Source organism: Capra hircus, chromosome 28, assembly GCF_001704415.2.
Source record: "Capra hircus breed San Clemente chromosome 28, ASM170441v1, whole genome shotgun sequence".
Classification (NCBI taxonomy): Eukaryota; Metazoa; Chordata; class Mammalia; order Artiodactyla; family Bovidae; genus Capra; species Capra hircus.
In genome coordinates, this window is record NC_030835.1 from 18,648,455 (window position 1) to 18,673,018 (window position 24,564).

Sequence of the window (24,564 nt, forward strand, 5' to 3'; positions counted from 1 at the left end):
TTTAATTTCTTCACAGCATTTATTTCAAAGGGAAATTCGTATGTATTTGCTTCCTTATTCATTTTCTGTCTTTCCTTAGTACTGAAATGTAGACTCCATGTGGGAAGGGAGTGGCCTCCCAAGTGGTCCTGCACTATGTCCCCAGCACCCAGAATGGTACCTAATGCTGAGCAGATGCTCAATGAATGAGGAGGGACACACACACTCGCTCAAAACAAGTAACTTTTGTCTCTGCACCTCATAATCTGCATCTGAAAGTTGAAAGCTGATTATACATTTTCTAAGTACCTTCCAATGCTGTTGTATTTACTAAGTAACACAATTGAATAATATCTTCCAATGCTGTTATCATATAAATTTAATGGGTTCTGGAACCCCAGCATTCATTTGTATCAAAATTAGAAATGGGAGGAGCAAAGTGTAAGGAATACGGGTGGGGGGGGGATACAGGAACTGATAAGGGAAACACTCTTCTCCCTTGTCACCAGCCTGTCCTCCCTATCCTTCCTCTCCCCTGCTCTTTGTTCTCTAAGGACTACAGCAGATTGATTTTAGGGCTTAATATGAGTAAGGGTCAAATAAAAGCCCTCATTTCTCTCCTTCTCCAGCCGTTATTACTTCCACTTCCCCACAGGAAATGAACCTAAAAATACAAAGTTCTGGGAGAGTTCACACAGTCGTCTGAATGGACATCAGTCAAAAGCTGGAAGTAACTGCCATCTTTTCTGATTTGGCCAAGAAAGGGGGAAAGGAACTGAAAGCCAAAAATCAAAGAAAGCTTGCAGGAAAGCTGAGGGGGAGGGTGGGAGGCAGGGGAGAGGAAGCCATCGAGGGTCGTGTGCCTTTGTCAGAGCCCACAGTGGGGCGCCTGCCCTGTTTGTCTTCATCTGTGATAAAGAACCCGTGGGAAGGCAGAGGCGACTGTCTCATCCTGAGTGTGGGTGAGGTCAGAGAGGAGCCAGTGAAGGGAACAGACTACACTACAAATATGAACAAAGAGCGAGAGAACCGCTCTGCTAAGTTTCTGAACCTGGGATCAGCAAACTACAGGTCGAGTGTGGACTGCGGCTATGAGATTCTTGCTGCAACACAGGCCCACTCCTCCACCCGCTGCTCTACTGCCGCTTTCCCTCCACAGGGACGAGCTGAGAGGCTGACAGGTGTGGCGTGGCCTGCCACGCCTAAAATGCTTCATATCCAGCCTGCTACAGACAAAGGCTGCCAACCCTGAACCATGTAAGCACTCAATCCCTGCTAAGTATCTAAATTCAGTTCAGCCAAATATTGCTCCGCTTCCCTCATAGCTCAGAATCTGCCTGCAATGCAAGAGACCCGGGTTCAATTCCTGGGTCAGGAAGATCCCCTGGAGGAGGAACTGGCAATCCACTCCAGCATTCTTGCCTAGAGAATCCCCATGGACAGAGGAGCCTGGCAGGCTACAGTCCATGGGGTCGCAAGAGTTGGACACGACTCAGCGCCTAAACCACCACCAACAAATATTCTTCCAAAGCTTCCTGTCACTTCTGTCAGGTGGTCTAACTTCAAATTTTTCCTGAACAGACATCTCCTTTCTCCTCTGGTCAAATATGGTGGAGAAAGAGTGTCATCATGCTTCTCACTCGTGGCACTTCTGGCATTCTGAGTCTGATGGGTCTCCGCTGCGTGGCCTGCCCTGCGCACTGGAGGATGTTTAGCAGCATCCCTCGCCCCTGTCCGCTCACTGTCCAGAGCACCCACCTCCTCTTCTGATATCCAAAAATGTCTCCAGACGTGGTCAAACGTTTCTTGGAGATGGGACAAAACGCACCCATCCCCCTTGAACTCCTAGCTTTAGTAAACAGAAAGAAAGAGGTGTGATCATCATGGGGGAGCGAAGCAGCAGGGAAAAGCGAAATGACTCTGCTTACCTGACGACCAATGACAGGCATCTTCCGGATAAGCTTAAAACATCTTTTCTTAAACCTTGACCACAAACCTAAAAGAAGCAAATGGTTCTATTGAAATTCCCACGGATTATGACCTGATAGTCATAATTTATGAACTATTCAATATTCAGCATGTCCTCTGTAATCACACTTGCCTTTAGATTACAAAGGTAGTTTCTTACAAAAAAAAACTTTTAATTTTTGAACAAGTAATATATTATAACATGGTTCAAAAAAATAAACACACACACTCTCATCTATCCCCCAGACCCTCACCCTACCCCCAGGTTAATACTACTACTACTAGTTTCTAGATACCCTTCTAGAGTTTCTGTTTGCATATACAAGCAAGAGTGAAGACACGTTCTTGTCTTGTCTCTTTTACACAAAGGGCAGCATACTCCAGCACTGCACTAGACCTGTCCTGCTCAGCAGCAGTCTTTTAAAGACCAGTGCTCCCTAATGCATTCTTACATCCACAGAGTATTCCATTAGATGGACATACCTTAGTTTATTTAACCTGCCCTTTCCTGATGGAAACGTAGGTTGTTTCTGATGTCTGCTGTTACAAACCACGCTGAAACAGCTTAGCCTTGTAACACGTGCTGTACTGCATCCAACAGAGCATATCTGTAGGATAAGTTTCCAGAGACAGAACTGCTGGGCCAAGTGTACCGCAGAGTTCCTTACCTTCCCAAGGTTTCCAGGTGCCCAATACTTCTCTCCCCTGCCTCAAAACAAATGACCAACCCATGCATCTTCTCAGAATCTGTGCTCTAGTCTCTCATTCAACACATATCCCAGCAACATGTTCTGGACCTAAAAAGGCTTTCAGATATCATGGACACCAATCAGACTTCATTCTGTTGGGCAGTACATAGGACAACTCTGAAATTCTGATCCTGTAAATTACAATTATTATAAATACATGGCATCTAAACACACAGTCATGCCTTTTAATGAATTCACGTCCAGTGTATCTCAACTGACTCCAACAGCAAGATTCTGAGGCTGGCATAGAAGGCACTACCTACTATCCAAGGGCAGCTGAGGATCAAAGCATTAATAACTTGCTCAAGGCCGAGGATCCTATCAGTGATGGGGCAAGGATTTAAATGAAGTCTCTGTTTTTCTAGTCCTAGACTCCTAGGACTCTACACTGCTTCACACGCACAGTAGAATTTTCAGTTATCCCAAATGAGTTTCAAAGGAATCTAGTCCTATGCTTTCTGCAAGGATACAAGGCATGAACTGAATGAACTTTGCTGCTTTCCTAGGTCTGTGTATTCCAATTTCCTTGCCCAAGAGTAACTTTCAACAACCAAAGAAGGTGTCTGCACCATCTACGGGTATTTATTAAATGATGCTATGCATCTTTATAGTAGTTTTTGCCTAGGTTGCATCCCTAAGTGCTTAGCACTGAGGTTAACACTCTATAAATGTCTGGGACAAAACCAGGTATCTAAGACACAGGCTAAGACAAAGGGCTGAAACCAGTTACTTTTTGCTTAAATTTTAGAGTATTTCCTTTCAGTCCTGAAATCTTATGGTACACAGAATATTGTATTCGCTTCTCCTTTACAGCATTTCTACATTATTATAAATTCTTCTGAAGTGTATTCTTAAATGTCACCACAACAATCCATCAAACAAGCAGCATTCAGTGTTAGGTGGTTCAGCTGCTTGTTATCTGATTATTTCTAACAGTGCTAAAGCTGTAAAGATTCAGAACTACTCCCTATTTTAATGGATGAAGCAATTAATTAAGGAGGTAGAAAGAAGTCTAAAAATCAGCAAGCTGAATCAGGTGTCTGAAAGTACATTAATGTGACTGGGTGGAGGAGAACACGTAATTTTGTGAAATCTGTGAGATAACATGGTACAGAGTAAAAAGAACAGAATACAGATCAGAGACAGAGACATTAAGAATGAAAAGACCATGTGGTCGAGACCTAAAAAGATGATCTCCAAAGTAAAAATCAGGAAGTAGGAGAGAGGGACTAACAGAAGGTGCACTACTGTGCGCAGAGCAGGTGACTACTGAGAACCGACTGGGCAGCTCAGGGAGCTCCGCACGGTGGAGAGCAGGTGACTACTGAGAACCGACTGGGCAGCTCAGGGAGCTCCGCACGGTGGAGAGCAGGTGACTATTGAGAACCGACTGGGCAGCTCAGGGAGCTCCGCACGGCGCAGAGCAGGTGACTACTGAGAACCGACTGGGCAGCTCAGGGAGCTCCGCACGGTGGGAGGGGGGGGGGGGGGGAGCTCCGCACGGTGGACTACTGAGAACCGACTGGGCAGCTCAGGGAGCTCCGCACGGTGCGGAGCCGGTGACTACTGAGAACCGACTGGGCAGCTCAGGGAGCTCCGCACGGTGCGGAGCCGGTGACTACTGAGAACCGACTGGGCAGCTCAGGGAGCTCCGCACGGCGCAGAGCAGGTGACTACTGAGAACCGACTGGGCAGCTCAGGGAGCTCCGCATGGTGCTGTGTGTGACCTAAATGGAAAGCAAATCGAAACAGACATGTATGTGGAGAGCCGATTCGCTTTGCTGTACAGCAGCAAGTAACACAACGGTGTAAAGCAACTACATGCAATAAGAGTTAATTTTTTAAAACAGTAAAAATCCCCAGAGGTCCAGAAAGAAAAGTAACGAGAACGTTTTAAGGTAATAAAATAGGAAATGCCAGTGTAAGAACAACAATCCATGCCTCTTTTTAGTTTACAAACCCCTTTCACACCAGTGATGCCACTCAAGCCTCACAGCACTCTCTGACTGGGTAAAGCACTATGACTATGCCCATTTCACTGCGAGGAAACAGGCTAACAGGCTGAAGGGCACTGCCCAAGGTTAGAATCCTCCTACAACCACAGAACTCTGGTGTCTACTGATGACCTACAGACAATACCACAGGTAAAGCCAACATCAGTGAGGAAGGATGTGAGCTGATAACCACAGAGAAGTAAAAAGAGATCACGCCTTACAAGACTGCCAACCCTGCCCTACCCTCCTGCCACGTCCAGTTCTTATCTATCTGTGTCCATCCTGTGTTCCACAATTACCCTCTCTCCCTCAGGAGGGTACCCAGAATTTGAAGATCAGCAAAATTTATCACTAGTCAGACTTTAGACTCCCCTAGGGCAATACACCAAAAGGAACTCAGTGCTCACTAATACACAGAATACGTCTACGTGAGCAAGGTGCTAAAAAAAATTGGCAATTCTATCAAAATTACCCGATCTCTGGAGGGAAGACATGACATTTCTCTCTGTGTCTAAAGTTCAAGGTGGAAGTTATAAAACAAAAAGTGTGTTGTGTATTTAAGCAATATGAAATTGCCAATATTCAGCAATTTTCAACCTATGAAATTAATTTTGTACGATTCAGATACAAAAAGAGATGGGTGCATGCATGATCAGTTGCTCAGTAGTGTCCAACTATTTGCATCCCCATGGACTGTAGCCTGCAGGCTTTTCTGTCCATGGAATTTTCTAGGCAAGAATACTGGAGCAAGTGCCATTTCCTACTCCAGAAGATCTTCCCAACCCAGGGATCGAACCCGCATCTCCTGTGTCTTCTGTTTTGGCAGGCAGATTCTTTTCCACTGAGCCACCTGGGAAGCCACAGACAGCCATACAGATACATAAACAGTGGCTATCTCTAGGTAACAAGATTTTAATTCCATTCTTATGGCTTACCATATTGCCTGATTTTATACAATGAAAATGTACTGCTTTTATAGTAAGAAAAAATGTTACTAAAAACCATGCAATGGCTTGGAGTTCACAAAGATTTAGATGGCATGTTCTCATGGTGTACGCAGAGCTCGCACATTCGTTTCTGAACACTAAAGGCAGGTAAGTAAGTAGCAGGACCTCAGATGGCTGAGCTTCTACTATGGGTTAAACAAAATGGGCATGGGCACTGTGGGCTGCACAATGGAAAATACAAGTAAATACCTAAAGCTAATACCCAACATACTGAAGAAATATAAACCTCAAGGTCCCTGACCTTGACCCTGGTCTGACCAAGGTCTCTGACCAAGACCAAGTAAATAGATAGTTTCTCTAACAGGAAGACATGCTTATGATTGTGAGTAAGTAAATCTGTAGCTCAGATTTACAAAGCGCCACTTTAAAAGGAAAAGCACAGAGAATGGTGAATGCCAGGAGCTGAGGAGAGAAAGCAGTGGGAAGGTCAAGTTTCATGGGCACAGAGCCTAGAATTATGAGAAAGGTGGTGGTGATGGCTCCATAACAATGTGAATGTTCTTAATGTCACAACTTTCCACTTAAAAATGGGTAAAACGATACGTTTTATGTTCTGTATATTTCATCACAATAAAAAAGCCAAGAACTGCTACTCCTTAGAACCCTCTGGAATCAGACAGAATGGTGGGCAGCACTGAATCAAATGCTTCCCAGGAAAGGAATAAGCCTGAGCAGAAGGACAAGGGTTGCGTCTGTTCCCTAACCATGGAGCAAATGAAGCACAAGGGTTAGTCTGTCTAATCTATCATGAATTTATGAGAAAGTCTTGCAAGCACTAGGAGCAGAAACTGAGGACATTTCACCTCTACTTTAATTAAGTGCGATGCTAACTCTGCTATAACTTGGCAATGTGGCAGAGTGTTACCGGACGGCTGGCTAATCATCATGGTAAAGGGATAAAACAGAATCTGGCCTCTAAGCTGACTTTCCTAGGGGAAGAAGGAAAAAAAACAGAAAAAAATATGAGTTGAAGAGCCCCTTCAAATGATGTTACAGGGAAGCAAACAGTTAACGGAAATTTTAAACAGATGAGAATTGATAAGGAAGTCTCATCAATGTTACTAACTCAGATACCCTACTATGGGTGAGGAAGGGGTGCAGGGGCGTGTACAGAACACCCATCACCTCCCCTACCGTTGACTTACGCAACCCAGCCCACACCACCAAGTGGTGGGGGTGGGGGTGGGGTGCAGGGAACATGAGCAGGGTCTTAGGAAGGATGGAAGATGGACAAACTGATCACTAAAAAACTTCTCAGTTCCCACACTCCCTGAGGAGAGGCCTTCTCTTCCCATCAGTCTGGCTGCTAGAGTCCCTACCCAGGAAGCTCAAAGTGTACTGTCCTGACAGCAGAGGTTCAATTCCAAGAGGACAGGGACCCTGTATTACTTGTACTGTAGACACATCTCTAGAGCATGGCAGTGCCTGACACACAGCAGACATGCCAATGGTTGCTGCATGGGTGCTGTTCTAATTTCACATAATCTTTTATTGAAAAAAAAGCCTATAATGAAAGCAATAAATCCATGCTTAGAGAACTCCAGGTGACACAATTATGTTCTAGGCAAGAAAGTAAAAGTGAAGAGGGTCTGAGCCACATTCTGGGTCCTTATGATGACTAATCTCTCAGGGGTTTTAATGTAAATTTCAAATCCAGGAAAATCAACATAAACAGTTACAGTCACACAAGAGTCCTATTAAAACATTACCAGTCAGAACGCAATGCCCTTTCTATCTAAACAGATTTTAAGAATCAGAACCAAACCAACCAGGCAAGAAGTTAGCCCAATCCATTAGCCCCGAGTTCCAAAGCTGGTGTTAACTCCACTGTACCTTTACAGAGGGGGGCAATATACTTACTCTCTGGCTGGAAGACAAACTCATACACCCAGACTATCAGCAGGGTCCACACGACACTCCACACAATCAGCTGCCAGGGCTCGTACTTGGTACAGTGCCCGTTCACGTAGTTCTTGGCCTTTGTGGAATATACTTCCAAAATCTCAAAGTAGGGCTCAAAGGCCTTCTAGAAATACAAAAGAAAAAAATATTACTTTCAGAGAGAGAAAGAAGTCTGTTCTTCGTTTTTCAACCCTTATTTTTTCAAGGGCAAGGCCATTCATGATGTTGCCCTACCCCAGCAGTAATCTTATCATCCTCTAAAGTCCACAAAGCTTCTGCTCCAGGGACTGCAGTGGACACTGCCCCTTAACAGACATGTGGACTTTGACAAAGTTTCTGATCCTCTGTCTGTAACATAAAAGGTTAAGCTGGGTCATCATTTCAGCTCTGAAACTTCTGGAAGACTGCAGGACTTACTGTCCTACCATCTTCTCCATTGGCTGCACTGGAAGTGCACATTGTCTGAACTGCCCCACAGCACGTGGTATCTTAGTTCCCTGACCAGGCATCAAACCCACATTCCCTGCACAGGAAGTGGATTCTTAACCACTGGACCACCAGAGAAGTACCCATCCCATTATCTTAACTCAAACTAATCCTCTCAATATGTCTTTCTCTTCTTCTCTTCTTTATTTGAATCTTTCCCATTATTTAATCCAAAAGGCAAACAGACAATTCATTGGAAAAGTCCCCAGTGCTGGGAAAGACTGAGGCAGAAGGAGAAGAGGACGTCAGAGGATGAGATGGCTGGATGGCATCACCGATGAACATGATCCTGGGCAAACTCCAGGAGATGGTGAAGCACAGGAAGGCCTGACCTGCTGCAGTCCACGGGGTCGCAAAGAGTCAGACACGACTGGGCAACTGAACGACACCACAACCGAAAGGCAGCAGACTATTTCTGTGAAAGGCCACAGAGTAAATATTTTAGGTACTACAGGCCAAGCAGTCTGTGTCACAACTACTCAGCTCTGCGGCCACAGCAAATGCAGCCACAAAACAGAGGGTGAAGACTTGAAGGGAGCCGTGTTCCAACAAAATTTAATTCCAGATGCTAAAACTTGAATTTCATGTAATTTCACAATCACAAAATACTTTTTTTATAAAAACAATTGCAAAATTAAAGTATCATTCTTAGCTCACAGCTATACAAAAACAGGCAGCAGGCAAGGTTTGGCCCCATAGGCCACAGTCCACCCATCTCTGCTCTAAGGCCCCATTTGACAAAAACTCTTAAGGCAAGGAACTGTATCTTATGACGTGAATCATTCACAACAGCTAGCACAAGCAAGAAAAAAACCCTCTCCTCTAAAAAATCACCAGAACACCCAACTCTTGAGAGCAAATCTCCTGTCAAGCATTCACTCGTGCCTCAGCACAGAGCTTATGACAATGTGCCATGCAGACTCGTGATCCTCATCTCCCTGCATGGCTGGGTACCTGAAGACTGACCGGATCCCAGCCATATTCACAAGCGCCCCGAGTGCCCCAAACAAAACAAGTTCATCTTTAGTTTGCCATTCATTCCCTTCCTCGACATTTATGAAGCTTCTCCAGTGTTTAAGGCATTAAGCTGGGGGAACATCAAGGTAAACAGTGTAAGTTCTTGCCCTTACTGAGCTTATAATCTAATGAGGCCCATACATACACACGCAGACACACATGGGCACATGCAAAAATAAATGAGTAATCAGAACTATTCAGGACAAACACTATAAAAAGGATGCTAAAAGAGATCACTAAGGAAGGCCTACCTACGTCTACCTGTGGGGAGATGAGGAAGACAAGACAGAGGATAAAATCTATAGGATGACCAAATAAAATTCTCTAGGTAGAAAAAAAACAAAAACTCATACCCAGAAGAGAGAATAACAGCAGCAAACGCATCAAGGAGCCTGGGAATGGCAAAAAGCACTGTGCGGTAAGCACACACAAGATGAGGGCAGAGACCATATTCTGTCTTCTCCAGAATCCATCCTCAGCACCTAGCATGGTGCCTGGCAGACAGGCTGTACTGAACAAAGGCCTGGACATGGCTGACAGAGGCCAAGTAAATGAGGGAACACATCAAGTTACAAGCGAACTGAGGCTAGGGGAGTACACTAGGTCCAGATTTAAAATGCGCTTAAAAAAAAAAAAGCACAGAGATTGGAAGCATAAATTGACAGGTACTTTTGTAAGTGACTTGTCAGTATCTATTAACATTTTACAGAGAAGGCAATGGCACCCCACTCCAGTGCTCTTGCCTGGAAAATCCCATGGACGGAGGAGCCTGGTAGGCTGCAGTCCATGGGGTCACTTAAGAGTCGGACATGACTGAGCGGCTTCACTTTCACTTTTCACTTTCATGCAGTGGAGAAGGAAATGGCAACCCACTCCAGTGTTCTTGCCTGGAGAATCCCAGGGACGGGGGAGCCTGGTGGGCTGCTGTCCTTGGGGTCGCACAGAGTCGGACACGACTGAAGCGACTTAGCAGCAGCAGCAGCATTAACATTTTAAACGTACATTCATTTTGACTCAGTGATCCAATTTTTGGCATCTACCTGTCTGTATCTATGTGCATGTTCAAGGACATACACTTTGTGACAGCAAAAGAAAAACATACAAGCAAACATAAACATCTACTGATAGAGAAACAGTTAAATAAACTATAATATATACATTTTATATACCCATACTTAGCAGCATTAAAAAGACAGATTTAAATGAACCACCATGAAAATTTTCCAGAACACGGGGTAGAGTTTAAGAAAAAAGCAAACTGAAGAATAATTAAAAACAAAACAAAATGCATGGGTTATTAATCAAGAGAGCAATTTTTTTTTAAAGACAACTTCATGGGAAAGGAATAGAACAGGACAGAGATTATAGAGACAAAAAATTTTAGTTAAGAGGATTGTTGAAATAGTCCAAAACAGAAATAAACTGGGCTTGACCTTAAGAGCTATATATCAGGGCCAAAAAAACAGCACAATTTGAAAAACAATTTTAGAGGTAGAACAAACAGGGTTTAGCAACTTATTAGACACAGGAAGTATGGAGTGGGAAGCATACAGATAATTCCAGATTCTCAAATTCACGTTTGAGAGACTGGTAAGCAGTGACAGCATTCACTGCGGTAGGCAAGAAGAGGGAGGGAAGCTGAAGATGGTGGAGATTGTGCAAAAAAGACAATGCTGCTACTTTACATGCTGTTGGCAATCTACATGGCGTGTTCTAGCAGAAGCATGGAAGCTGAGGAGGAGGATGGGTGGCTCAACCAATGTTTGCTGAAAACATTTATGCCCTTAGCAATTAGGCTGTGGTATTCAGTAATTAGCACTGGGCAAGTCCTGGGTCCCCAGAGGGCTATCCATAGAAACACAGCTTATTTGCAACCCCCTCCCCACAGTTCTTGGTGGCCATTCCCTAGAGCCCACTGTTGCTATCAACAATCAATCCTGCACAGCAGTGGCAGTGCTGGATGAGACCTGAGAAAGATCAGAGGAGGCTACCATCATCGAAGGTATGTCATAATTTCGATTATTACAGAGCATCTTCTAGTGTTAAAGCTGTGATAAAACCAAATGGTTAAATAGAGTGCATGAATGGGACGATGGGAGAACCATCATTCCAGCTTTTCAGATCAGTTTTCCCTCTGGTGATTCTAGTTCCTAGTTCACCCATAAAATAAGAGGTTACCAATGTCAGAAGATAACTGGATGTTATCACAGCACTGACTGAACAAAAAAGTAACATAACTAGTATTAGGGAAAGAGCAAAGGATCAGCAAATGCTGACTATTAATAATTCCATCGTAAAAAGCCTATTAAAATACAAAGGCATTCCTTGCTAATGTTTACAAAATTATATTCAGCAGAAGTATATTTTCCTTGTAATAGCTCTGAGAAGATAATGGGAATCCATGAATTTGAAGTCTTTGACTACATCCCCTTAAGCACAGAGAAACACCTCTTAAGGAGATGTATTTCTATATTCTCTTATTCCAGTGATAGAATGCTTCTGTACTTGGACAGGTCCTAGCAAGTTTTCTGAACAGGTAACTAGTTGGTCACAGAAATTACACCTCCTGGCCTCATTCCAAGGTCCTTTTAGGTCACCACAAACAACCTAGGCTCAGTCCTCAACGAAGAAGCACCTCACAACACTGGCAGCTCACTGCATGAAAGAGCTGTGGGGGTAATGTTTGCTATCTCCTTGGATAGCGAAAAGGAGGCGGCAGTTCCTCGGGGCCTCGCAAACGACACCAACCCTAGGCTGGATTCTGACGCAATAAAGCAGCCCTGGGGAAGCATGCAATCTAAATGCTAAAGAGAGCTTTAGAGACCAAACCCACGTCTTCATTTCATAGAGGCCCCGAAGTAGAGCGCGGTGCCTAAGCTCATACGGATGGGCTTGAGTTACAGCAGAGACGAGGAACCCAAGCCTCCTGACAGTACCCAGTACTCTTTCAAGCCTCCATTCTCAGTGTCACAGGCAGAGGAGAACTAAACACATCACAACCCAGCGCCACTCCAAGAATTTTCTTTCCATAGTTTACGCTCTGGGTCGAATATACCTTGGATATATGGTGACACACAGCTACAGAGGCTTCTATTTATTCCAACTTAATCTCTACACTGTGTCTCTGGAAATACAAGAGCTATGAATGGTCATCTATGAAGGCCACTAGCTTACTGTACACCTCCAGGCAGATTATTTCACCTATCTGTGCCTCTGTTTCTTTATCTAGAAGGGACACAGAATATCCTCTAAACAGTGTCTGTGTGTATGAGTCTGTGGGTCGCTGTCAGTGTGACCTATTAAGCAAGATCTTCTTGGTATTGGTGAAACTTCCACCAAAAAAACATTCTCTCCTTCACACTTTGTTAGAAAACTGAAAATGTATTCTTGTAGAGGAAAAAAACCAAAACACTTTGCCCAATGAATGCATACAAAATGACAGTAAAGAATACCATAAATCTTTTAGAAGTATAACATTAAAGGAAAAAAGATCAAATTTAGTGTGAAGATTCAAACATTAAGCACTTTAAGAAGCTATCAAATAATGATAAAAGTAACCAGACTTCCTCTTTTTCTTTATTCCATTTCCAATCTAAAGGTTTATTCAATAATCCTAAGCAAGACACTTTCATAACCACAACAGTACCAGTCTGCCAAATCTAGTAAATTTAGGGCCTGTTGCTTTTTTAGACTGAGTTTCAAACTGTCCCAATGCAGTTCCACAGAAATGTATTTTACAACACAAACTCGCATATATAGCAACAGAAAATATAAAAACAAAACAAAAATTTCCAAAATACTTTACACTTTATTACTAGTGACAGACTTAAATTTCTTTTCTATTTCTCCCTTCTTTTTAAAGGCTTGGCCCACTGAATTGATTCTGCATCCCTCTAAATGGATCATGACCTTCAGGTTTAAAACCAGTGTCTTAGAGTGATTTCCCTCCTGGCTTCCTTAAATTCAGAATGTGGTTGTGTAACAGCACAGGAATTAACACTAAGGTTCCACTCAACACAATCTCAGTGCTTTTTATACTTAGGGTTTATTTTCTTAACATTTTCACAAGGCCAGGACTATGATGTGATAGAGTCCATCTAAGTCCAGGAAACTCAGAATTCTTGCATCACAAATTACTTTCCTATCAGCATGGACCTACAGATCTCCCCAATAATATTAACCATTTTCAGTCTTTGAATCCCTTCAAGAGAACATGACTCTATAAGCAAACTTTGCATAATGGCACCATCCACATCTTCTTTCCCCCTCTCCCCTCCAAAAAACTTCTTTGAGAAACAGTACTGCACTTAAGCAACTTCCTAACTATGCAGTGATATTTTTCCCCCATTAAATTTCTTAATTAACAACTAAGACCAGAAGAAGAATTCTAAAAATTACTATCACTCAAAGAAGGTATTTCTTTCCTTAATAATAACCAGTAGAAGGCACCAAAATCATCCAAGGAGCTTTTCTCAGAACAATCCACCCTGCAGGACTGTATGTACAGAGTGGAGCCCAGAAATATATTGGAAAATGTCCCCAGGTGACAGTGACATCCTCACTTGGTTAGGAACCCTTTCTCTACACCATAACATGGCCCCTTCTCTCCTCATCCCCTACTTTGATAAAAGAAATACTCAGCAATTGAGTTAACATATTACTGTGCTTAGTCGCTCAGTTGTGTCCGGCTCTTGGCAACCCCAGGGACTATATATAGCCCACCAGGTTCCTCTGTCCATGGGGTTCTCCAGGCAAGAATACTGGAGTGGGTTGCCATTTCCTTCTCTAAAACATATTACTAGCTGGGGGTAAAAGACATCCACCAAGCTTAACTGGAAGTGTTAAAGCTGGGGCCCAGCCACATCAATTCGCTGCTCATGGCTAATATTTACTCTTTGGCGAGATACTAATGATCAAATCTAATCTAACTATTAGATACTAATAATCAAAATCCTCAGTAAAAGCACACCACTCAACACTCAATAGTCTTTCCACAAGAGCCCGAAGTCAGAGCTTTAAAGCAGGAATGGGCTGTTGAGGAAAAGAAAAACCTGTTTTACCCAGTCCACCCACTGCCTTAATGTCTTAAAAGCAAATCATACTCTAATGACTGAGACTGCAATAAGGGCGTGAAATTGAAATAGAGAAGAAAGGCAAAGAGTTAAGGGCTTATTCTCACTTTACTTCTACTCTAAAAATAGGAGGAAAAAAGCTAACTGAATCTGATTCTCCTTCAGATTACATTCTGCAAAACTTCAAAGTACAAAGTAAAAAGGTAAGAAAACACTATTGTCTTTAGAGCCTCAAAAGGCATTAAGGTTTATCAGCAAAAACAGATCACAAGCCCAGAGGGAAAACTCCCTTGAGTCATTAAAGAAACTGAGCAATAAACCAAACAGCTATTCCAACCAACCAGGGGTAACTGTGTGATACAGAAACGTTTGAAGGGAATGAGTCATCATTTCTTTGGAGGTAAAAAGCAAACCATATACTTTCCCCAAAATTCCGCTACGTAAGTCAAATGATCCAGTATCTGAGAAGCTCATCTCAAGACGCTTAACTGTCCACACTTTCCCTTCCAGTCAGGCCTCAACAACCAGATATATATTCTCAGGATTAGTTCACAGGCCTGACAAGACTGACTGCTCTACACTTAACACTAGATTATTTGGGCAAAGCACCTCAACCATCACGGGAACACAATCTTGGCCTCAGAGAGGAGACAGCCATGCAATGTAACACAGTTGTTAAGAGTGCATTCACAGAAAATTCAAGCTCCTAAAAGCTGGCAGCTACCAAATGGTCGTTGAAAACTTTTTATTCCTTTAGGTCAGGAGCAGGCATCCAGTGACGACAGATGCTGATTATGTCAACTGTCAACTCTGAGCACCGCTCTTCTAAAATACATCAAAAAAGACATTATGGGGAGGTTCAACCTAGCAGAGAATACTGAAATACATGCAACTAAGTTCAACAAGCAAAAGGCACAGACTGAGGGATACAGTGCGTGCTCACTCAGTCGTGTCCAACTCTTTTCAATCCCATGGACTTAGTCCTCCACGCTCCTCTGTCCATGGGATTTTCCAGGCAAGAACACTGGAGCAGGTTGCCATTTCCTTCTCCAGAGGATCTTCCTGACCCAGGGATCGAACTGGCATCTCCCATGTGTTTTGTATTGGCAAGCAGATTCTTTACCACTGAGCCACCAGTGTTTTCTTGGTAAATACGACCTCAGGCTGAGGGAAGTAGGGCAGATGTGGGGGGAAAGCACTCCACAAAGTTGAGCACCTAATGTTGCCAAATCTGCAATGAACTCCCAGAGTCTCTTACAGTCAGTAGCTAAAGGACTTATTGTGCACGTGTACACAAAGTTACCTGTCAAAGTAGAAAAGAACTTCATCATCCTCTTAAGACCAGAAAGGACCCCTTGGATAATAAGCAAGGTCTAGTAGGAATAGGAGAATGGGACGACAGAAGATGAGATGGTTGGATGGCATCACCGACTCGATGGACATGGGTTTGGGCGGACTCCGGGAGTTGGTGATGGACCAGGGAGGCCTGGCGTGCTGCGGTTCATGGGGTCGCAAAGAGTCGGACACGACTGAGCAACTGAACTGAACCAAGTGGGAATAATCCCACATTCTTCACATAAAAAGGAGAATTCTTGACTTCCCTGAGCAACTGGGGAAGAAGTCAGTCATCTAGGTTTCTCTCTTCCCGTAATTCTTTTACTAATAGGATTATCCACCTACCTTTGTCAAGAGTTAAAATAGCTAGACTTTCCAAATTATAACTAGTTACAGAAATCCCCTCCCTTCAATAACAGTCACGCAGCTATTAGAGATGAGAAATACTGAACACATGCCCAAAAGTGTGACCTAAGTAAACCACAAGGGCTACTTCTCTGCAACTTTCTAACAAGTAACACTGTTCAAAAAAATAAACTAGAGACTTATCCCTGGGTCTCTGACTGATCCTCAACTGATACAAACACTTTTAGAATGTCTGCTTTCAAAATCTAGTCATGAAGGAGCTACTTTTTAAAACTGAAGACTTTAAATTTTAAATGAATACTTGGAAGACTTTCAGACTTTTTGGATAATCTGTTGAAAGTGTAGGAGAAAATGTGTGCTTCCAGTGAAAAAGTATATACTGTCAAGGACACCCCTCTGAGTTACTGGATCCTGATTATATGTAAGTTGTTTTACAGGTTTGGACTTTGCAGGTGGCTCAGTGGTAATGAGACGCAGGTTTGATCCCTGGGTCAGGAAGATCCCTTGGAGGAGGGCATGGCAACCCACTCCAGTATCCCTGCCTGGAGAATCCCAAGGACAGAGGAGCCTGGTGGGCTACAGTCCATAGGGTTACAAAGAGTCAGACATGTACAAGCTGTAGATAAGATAGTAATGCAGACTGCTCTTAATGTATATCTGCATGACCAGCAAAGGCTCAATGACCTCCCTTCTCCACTATGGAAGAAACTGTTTTGGCTCTATTTGTATACTCGTTTCAATACTCCTGAACTACAAATGTGTTGGTTCGCTGGACTTCTCTTTTGAACGCTGTAAGTAGAAGTGTGTATTCGTTTCATACCTGTACGAGTGTTGCAACTTTACCTTCTGGGGGAAATTATCATTTAACAAAAACTAAATGTTCTCAGTTCCCTATGCTCCCCCATCAAAAAATGCTTAGGAATATAAAACCTCGCAGATAATTACAACGGGTTCAGGGCATCCTAAAGGCCAGTCCCTGGCCAGTTACATTCCTCAGGTCAATAACTCCTCTAATATGACAAACTATCCTATTGTATAAAGCAAACCCAAGACTCCTATGTTTCCTGCAGGTGAGAACAAAACAGAAACACTGAATATATCCATTACTTAAAATTCTTCAGGAAAAGCCTCACGCCTTGATGTTCTGATCCAAGCTACAACATGGATGAATCTTGAAAACATCATGCTAAGTGAAAAAAGCCAATTATAAAACACCACATAGTATATAATTCTATTTATAAGAAATGTTCTGAACAAGAAAATTTATCAACAAAAAGTAGTCTGGTATTTGTTCAAGACTAGGAGGCTGGGAGGAAGTTACTACTAAAGAGCAAGGGGTTTCTTTTGAAAATGTTCTAAAATTGTGGTGATGGTTTCACAAACTCTGTGAATACACTAAAAACCACTGGATTGTATACTTTAAAAGACAAAAAACCATTATGACTCAGCAATTCCATTTATGTTCACCAAATGTTCTCTCAGCTAAGACCAACCACCTAAATTGTTTGTATTCATAGACTAAAAAAAAAAAAAGTCTTTCTGAAAAAAAGCTTCCATATGACCAAAGAGAGCAGAAGCTTTGCAATTCCAAAAACAGAGATTAAAGCTTTGGGCTCCAAATGAAAGGATCCGTAAGTGTCTAAAAACAATGAAGAAATCTGTACAGTAATTATGTACAAACTAGACAAAAAGGATCACTACTGTTTAAAGGTATCATTCTGAGAGTTCATAAACAGAATTACTAACTGCTAAAACGATGAAATTTTTTTAAAACATCTGTTGTTTTTTTATGAATACATACTCCAGCCACTATCCAGGATATCTGAAAAGGACACCCACCTCTGAGTACTGTCCTGAACTTATACCTCATCACGACTCCTGTGGACTCTGAGAGTTGTGTTAATAGTGTTTCACAGGCCACTGTTGTATCCTAGAAAGTCTGGATAGTGTTCAAAGGCTTCTACTCTAATTTTAGCTCTAACTTAGAAGCTGTGTGACCTTTGGTAGTTACTGAACCTCTATGCAACTGGATTTTTCTCATCTGCAAAAACAGATGCCATCATTATAATTCAACAAAAAAATTCACAAGAAAAATAATAATTCAAGGGTTGCTGTGAATCTTAAATGCAGTAAGGTAATGAGCAAACAGCTTCAGATAATACACACTTAACTAAGTATCTGATGAGTGAATTCTCTGGTGATAAACTTTTCCTTTCCTTTTCATAAGCAGCAAGGAAAAGTGACCTTTGCAACTTTCCAAGCAAAGCCACAGAGGCAGAGCTTTAAGAGGCTTTACAGAGTTTGATTCCCATGCCTATGCTGTATTTTCTTACAGACGATGCTAATAAATGCAGGTAAATAGTAAGCTGCCCCTCGGTTTTGTAAGACAGATGTTAAGTCGTCTTATTGCCTTCATCAATTGAATTCAATCAGAAGGTTGCAAGTGTCCCCTTCTGTTCCAAGAAAACCAGATTAAACCAGTTACCTATTAATAATTACGTTTACAGATCATAAACCTGATTTCAGTCATCCAGACAGACTGCTGCTGACTGCTGCAGTCATGATTTGTGGAACATCTGAAACCTTATTAAAAAAAAGGGCTAGGTAATGTAATCCTAGCCTTTCTTTCACCGTGGCTGTGACACAACTCAACCATGAGCAGGGCCACAAAGGCATTCTCATATTTGTCCTCAATTCCGTCCCATTAAAATTTGAAACAAGTATCAATTTGCCTCAGCTCTCTCAAAGACTCAGCAGCCCATTAAGAGGAGAACTCAAGATAGGATCAATGAATTCCTTTTTAGACTCATCAGCCAAAATGCAATTCAAAGGACTGAATTCAAATGCCTCGCAGTAAAAGTCTCCAAAGAGACAGGTCTTCTCACTACCGAGCATGAAGTGTAAATATTCCACAACTCCTACTTAGGTTCCAAAGAGTTCCAAAGGATTATGATTTCACCCTTGGAATTAACTGCTGCTGCTGCTGCTGCTGCTAAGTCACTTCAGTCGTGTCCGACTCTGTTTGACCCCATAGACGGCAGCCCACCAGGCTCCCCGCTCCCTGGGATTCTCCAGGCAAGAACACTGGAGTGGGTTGCCATTTCCTTCTCCAATGCGTGAAAGTGAAAAGTCAAAGTGAAGTCGCTCAGTCGTGTCCAACTCTTCGCAACCCCATGGACTGCAGCCAACCAGGCTCCTCCATCCATGGGATTTTCCAGGCAAGAGTACTGGAGTGGGGTGCCATCGCCTTCTCCGGAATTAACTGCTACAAATGGTGTTTTACAAATCTAAACTTTTAATATTCAAAAAAGACCAAGTTTGCTTGTTTTTCCCATCAAATGTTTATTAATATTTACAGACTAGATAAGAATGCAGAGAAAAGAAAGGGCGTAATCACATTTTAAAAGTACCTGCATTGCTTCAGGAAAGTTCTCAAAGCTCTCTCCACTGTCTAGTATGCAGGTAACCAAAAGTGAAGACTTTTTGCCCAAAGCTAAATTCAAAAGTTACATATTAAGAAAACATAGGAGTAGCAACTGGTACAACCACTTTAGAAACCTGTTTGGCAATATACCTCGTGACCCAACAACCGTACCCAACAACTGTATTTATGGTTACTAAAGGATATATTCAAAAATGCTGCAATGTCACTGATAACAGCCCAAAAATAGAGACATAAATGTTTGTCAATTATAGGATGAATAAATTGTGGTATTTCATACACTGTACAACTGCATAGCAATAATTTTTTAAAAATCTTCCTACACAGGACCATGGATGAAATTCACAGATACAATCAACATGGAGGGAAAAAGACATTAATGAAAGATAATGTATGTTTCCATTTACACAAAGTTGAAAAATCTTCAGAACCACCTATCGTGAGAAGAGTGACCACCTTTAGCAGGCATCAAGTGGGAGGGAAATGAGGAGCTTGCTGCGAGGCTGGACACTTCTCACATCTTGATCTGGGCAATGAGGACATGTATCCATATGCCCACATAATTAAGACTAGGGCCCTTTACTGTATACAAGTCGTACCTCCCAAAAAAAAAACTCTACTGCCTGGAGAACAGACTTGGCAGAGTGCTCTGAAGCTCCTGCCTCTACAACAGCTAAGTCATTCATTCACCAAAAATTTACAGTTTGCCTACTTCATAACAAAAAGCTCATGTGGCTATGTTATATTAAGTCAAAAAGCATTGTTAGATAAAAATCGTAGCTTACTAGGTAAGATGTAACAATTTTAAATCTATTATGTACCTAGTAAGAAAACATCAAATTATGTACAACAAAATCTAACAGAACTACAAGAGGAAACAGATAAATAATAAGGTATAAGATTCAAAGAGGCATCCACAAAACAGGAAATCCAAATAATCAATAAACATTTAAAGGACACAATGTCATTAGTAACCAGGGAAATGTGCAAGGAAAGCAATTAGATTTCAACCCTACTGGACTGGTAAATACATTTAAAACCTTTTAAATATCAAGTCTGTCAAGCTCTGTAGAAACAAGAACTTGCATATAATGCTGCTAGGAGTCCCAGACTGTATCAACCTCTTTGAAAAAGTCTGGCATTATCTAGGGAAGTTAAGGATATATACTGTTTAGAATCCACCAATTCCACTACTAGGAATAAATCCCAGAAAAACTCTTTAACACTTGTGATCATCTGTCATATACAAGAATGTTTGTAACAGTAATCTTCAAAAAAGTCCCAGATTGGAAACAGTCCAAGTATCTATCTTCAGTGGTACGGCAAATAAACTGTGATAATCATGCATTGCTTATGCTGTAATGAAATGCTATACAACAATGAATATGAAGGAACCAAACTATGAACTACACGCAACAACATGGATGAGCCTCACAAATACTAATACAGGAAAACCATCAAAAACACATATAAGTCATTCAATGCAATCCCTTATCAAATTATCAGTGGTATGTTTCACAGAACTAGGACAAAAAAATTTTAGCTTGTATGGAAACATAAAAGACTCTGAATAGCCAAAACATTCTTGAGAAAGAATGAACTGGGAGAATCACACTCCCTGACTTCAGACTATACTACAAAGCTACAGTAATCAAAACAGTATGGTGCTGGCACAAAAAGAGACATATAGATCAATGGAACACAACAGAAAGCCCAAAAATAAACACACACACTTATGGCCAATTAATCTACGACAAAGGAGGCAAGAATACACAATGACAAAAAGACAGTCTCTTCAATAAGTGGTGGTGGGAAAACAGGACAGCAACATGTAAAAGAATGAAATTAGAAAACTCCCTAACACCACACACAAAATAAACTCTAAATGGATTAAAAACCTAAATGTAAGACCAGATACTATAAAACTCCTAGAGGAAAACACAGGCAGAACACTCTTTGACATAAATTGCAGCATTATTTTTCTGGACCTGTCCCCTAGATAAACAGATACAAAAACAAACAAATGGGACCTAATTAAAACTTAAAAGCTTTTGCACAGCAAAAGAAACCATAAACAAAACAAAAAGATAACCTATGGACTGGAAGAAAATATTTGTAAATGACGCTACTCAACAAGGGATGAGTTTCCAAAATACACAAACAACTCATGTAGCTTAAATATAAAAAAAAACCAAACCACTCAATCAAAAAATGAGCAGAAGCTCTAAATAGACATTCTTCCAAAATACACATACAAAAATGTTCATAACAGTAATCTTCAAAAATATCCCAGATTTTCTGGAAACAGTCCAAATATCTATCTTCAGGGGTATGATAAATAAATTGTGGTAATCATATATTGATTATGCTATAATGAAATACTATGCAACAATAAAAATGAATCAACCATGAACAGACGGCCAACAGAAACACAAAAAGATGCTCATTATGTCTAATTATTAGGAAAACGCAAATTAAAATTACAATGAGGTATATAACAGAATGGTTAACATTAAATACTCTACAAATAATAAATGCTGGAGAGAGTGTAGAGAAAAGGGAACCCTCATACACTGTTGGTGGGAATGTAAATTGGTGCATCCACTATGGAGAATACTAGGGAAATGTCTTAAAAAACTAAAAATATAGTTACGTGATCCTGCAATCACACTCCTGGACATATATCTGGAGAAAATTCTAATTCAAAAAGATACATTCACCTCAGTGTTCATCACAGCACTATTTACAACAGCCAAAGCATGGAAGCAACCTAAACACCCATGAACAGATGAATGGCTGAAACAATGTGGTACATACGTAATGGAATACTACTCAGCCATAGAAAAAGAATGCAGTAATGCCATCTGCAGCATCATGGGGGGACCTAGGGATTATCGCATTAAATGAAGTAAGACAAAGACAAATACCATATGACATCACTTATAAGTGGAGTCTAAAAAATGATTCAAATGAACTTATCTACAAAACAGAAATAAGACACACAGACACAGAAAACAAACTAACAGGTACCAAAGGGGACAGTGGGGACAGGAAGGATAAATTAGAAGCTTGGGATTAACATATACACACTACTGTATATAAAATAAACAACCAAGACCTACTGTGTAGCACAAGGAAATATATTCAGTACCTTGTAATAGCTGATAATTGACAAGAATCTGAAATATAAATGGATATGCATATCTCTCTATATATATGCTACTGCTGCTAAATCGCTTCAGTCGTGCCCGCCTCTATGCGACCCCATAGATGGCAGCTCACCAGGCTCCCCCATCCCTGGGATTCTCCAGGCAAGAACACTGGAGTGGGTTGCCATTTCCTTCTCCAATCTCTCTCTATGTAAAAATGTATATATATGTAACTGAATCACTTTGCTGTACACCAGGAACAAACCTAACATTGTACACTAACTATACTTCAATTTTTTAATGGTTAAAAAAATACATATAAATCCATTTGTAGCAAGTTGAAAAATAAAACTAAAATTAGGGATGTACAAATAGGTGGTAACACAATTTTTTTCTTTAACAGCAAGGGAATAACTATTCCCCAAAATCAGGATAGTGGAGCAGTATCCCTAGAGGAAAGGGAAGGAGATGTTACCAGGGTGGGGAACATGGGCTTGGGGGTAGATATTCTATTTCCTAACCCAGGTGGTAGATACATGATTGTTTCCTTTATTATTATTCTTTAAAATGAGGATAAGCGCTTTATTGGGGCTTCCCTGGTGGCTCAGATGGTAAAGAATCTGCCTGCAATGCAGGAGGATCCAGGATCTTAGATCAGGAAGATTCCCCTGGAGGAAGAGATGGCAACCCACTCCAGTATTCTTGCCAGGAGAATCCCATGGAAAGAGGAGCCTAGAGAGCTACAGTCCACGGGATCACACAGAGTCAAACATGACTGAGTGACTAATACTTTCACATGCTTTATACAGGTTTGTTTGTATAATAAATTAAGAATACAGGCAAGCTCTTCTTCCCTTTCCTCTTCCTGCCAAATGAAACGCGAACCTGACAGCTCAAGCTCCAAGCAGCTGTTCTGACCCCAAAGGGATGCACTCTGAGCAGTGGAACTTCCTCAGAGAATTAGGAATAATGGTTATTGGTCATCAACTGTCTACTCTGGATTTCTCTTACTTTAGAAAAATTTACTTCTATCTTAAAAATCTCTGATACTTTAGATTTTTCTCTTCTATTCAGCCAAACCTAATCCTGATACATTCTGTGATTTGGACAAATAAAAAACTTTCTAACAATTAAAGCTGTCCGACAATGGAAAGGACTCCCCAAGAAAGCCTTCTGCACCCACTCCTGGCCAGGCATCCTAGGAGGGCTTCCCATGCGGCAAGGTAAGTGGCAATGAAGGGCTTCTAAAGGCCCTCTGGCAATTAAGACTCTAAGGCTACTATGGAAACAAACTGGCTCTGAAGTTGTGGCAACTGTGCTTCTGGGGATCTACGCCTCTGTTAGAAACGAGAACATTTCTTTTCTATAATGTTCCCTGACCTGCATTCTTCAAGACTCTGCTCAAACACTGTCTTCTCAGCGTATCTTTCAAAACTAACCTGAGGGTTTCCCTGGTGGCTCAGTGGTAAAGAATCCACTTGCCAATGTGGGAGACACGAGTTTGATCCCTGATCCGGGAAGATCCCACATGCCGGGAGCAGCTAAGCCTGCACGCCACATGCCCTGGAGCCCCTGCTCCAAGACAAGAGAAGCCACTGCAATGTGAAGCTCAAGCACCACAGCTGGAGAGCCAGCCCCTGGCTGCTGCAACTGGAGCAACGGAGACCCAGCACAGCCAAGAATAAACTAAGGAAGAAAACCCAGAAACTAACCTGACCTTGATTTCAGCATCCTGGGTATCCCGATCCTCTACCCAACCTTCCCCAACTCCATTACGTGCCTCATGGGGCTGGACTCTCGATTCAGTCACCCAGGTCCTCATGTCCTCTGGCTGCCAGTTGGGTTTGACAATGAAAACCTCCAGCAGAACATCTGAGGTGTTTATTTCCCTAGATCCCCTCCTGCTAGGCCACTGTTCGGAAGTGGCTCCATTCCCACAGCTTACCCTCTCTTTCAAGTCCCTCTCTTGCCCTTTCAGGCCTAAGAGAGCTAATCGCTCTTAACACCAAGCCCGCTGGTGTTCCCTAACTCTGGGCACTCAAACTGTTGGAGTGCGCCAGGAGATAACAGACAGACCCAACAAATTATTTTCAGCCTG

The 24,564-nt window shown here is 41.9% G+C and overlaps 1 protein-coding gene across 6 annotated transcripts in view; it reads right to left on the minus strand.

Annotated features, from left to right (window-relative positions):
• The window catches only part of SGPL1 (sphingosine-1-phosphate lyase 1), a 53,322-nt gene that overhangs the window by 22,798 nt on the left and 5,960 nt on the right, over positions 1 to 24,564 (minus strand). For all 6 annotated transcript variants that reach the window (XM_005699154.3, XM_018042456.1, XM_018042455.1 and 3 more), the window contains 2 exons: positions 7,558 to 7,723; positions 1,908 to 1,975 (listed from right to left, as the gene is read on the minus strand). In XM_005699154.3, the coding sequence (XP_005699211.1) occupies positions 1,908 to 1,975; positions 7,558 to 7,723 (234 nt within the window). The remainder of the gene's footprint in view (positions 1 to 1,907; positions 1,976 to 7,557; positions 7,724 to 24,564) is intronic.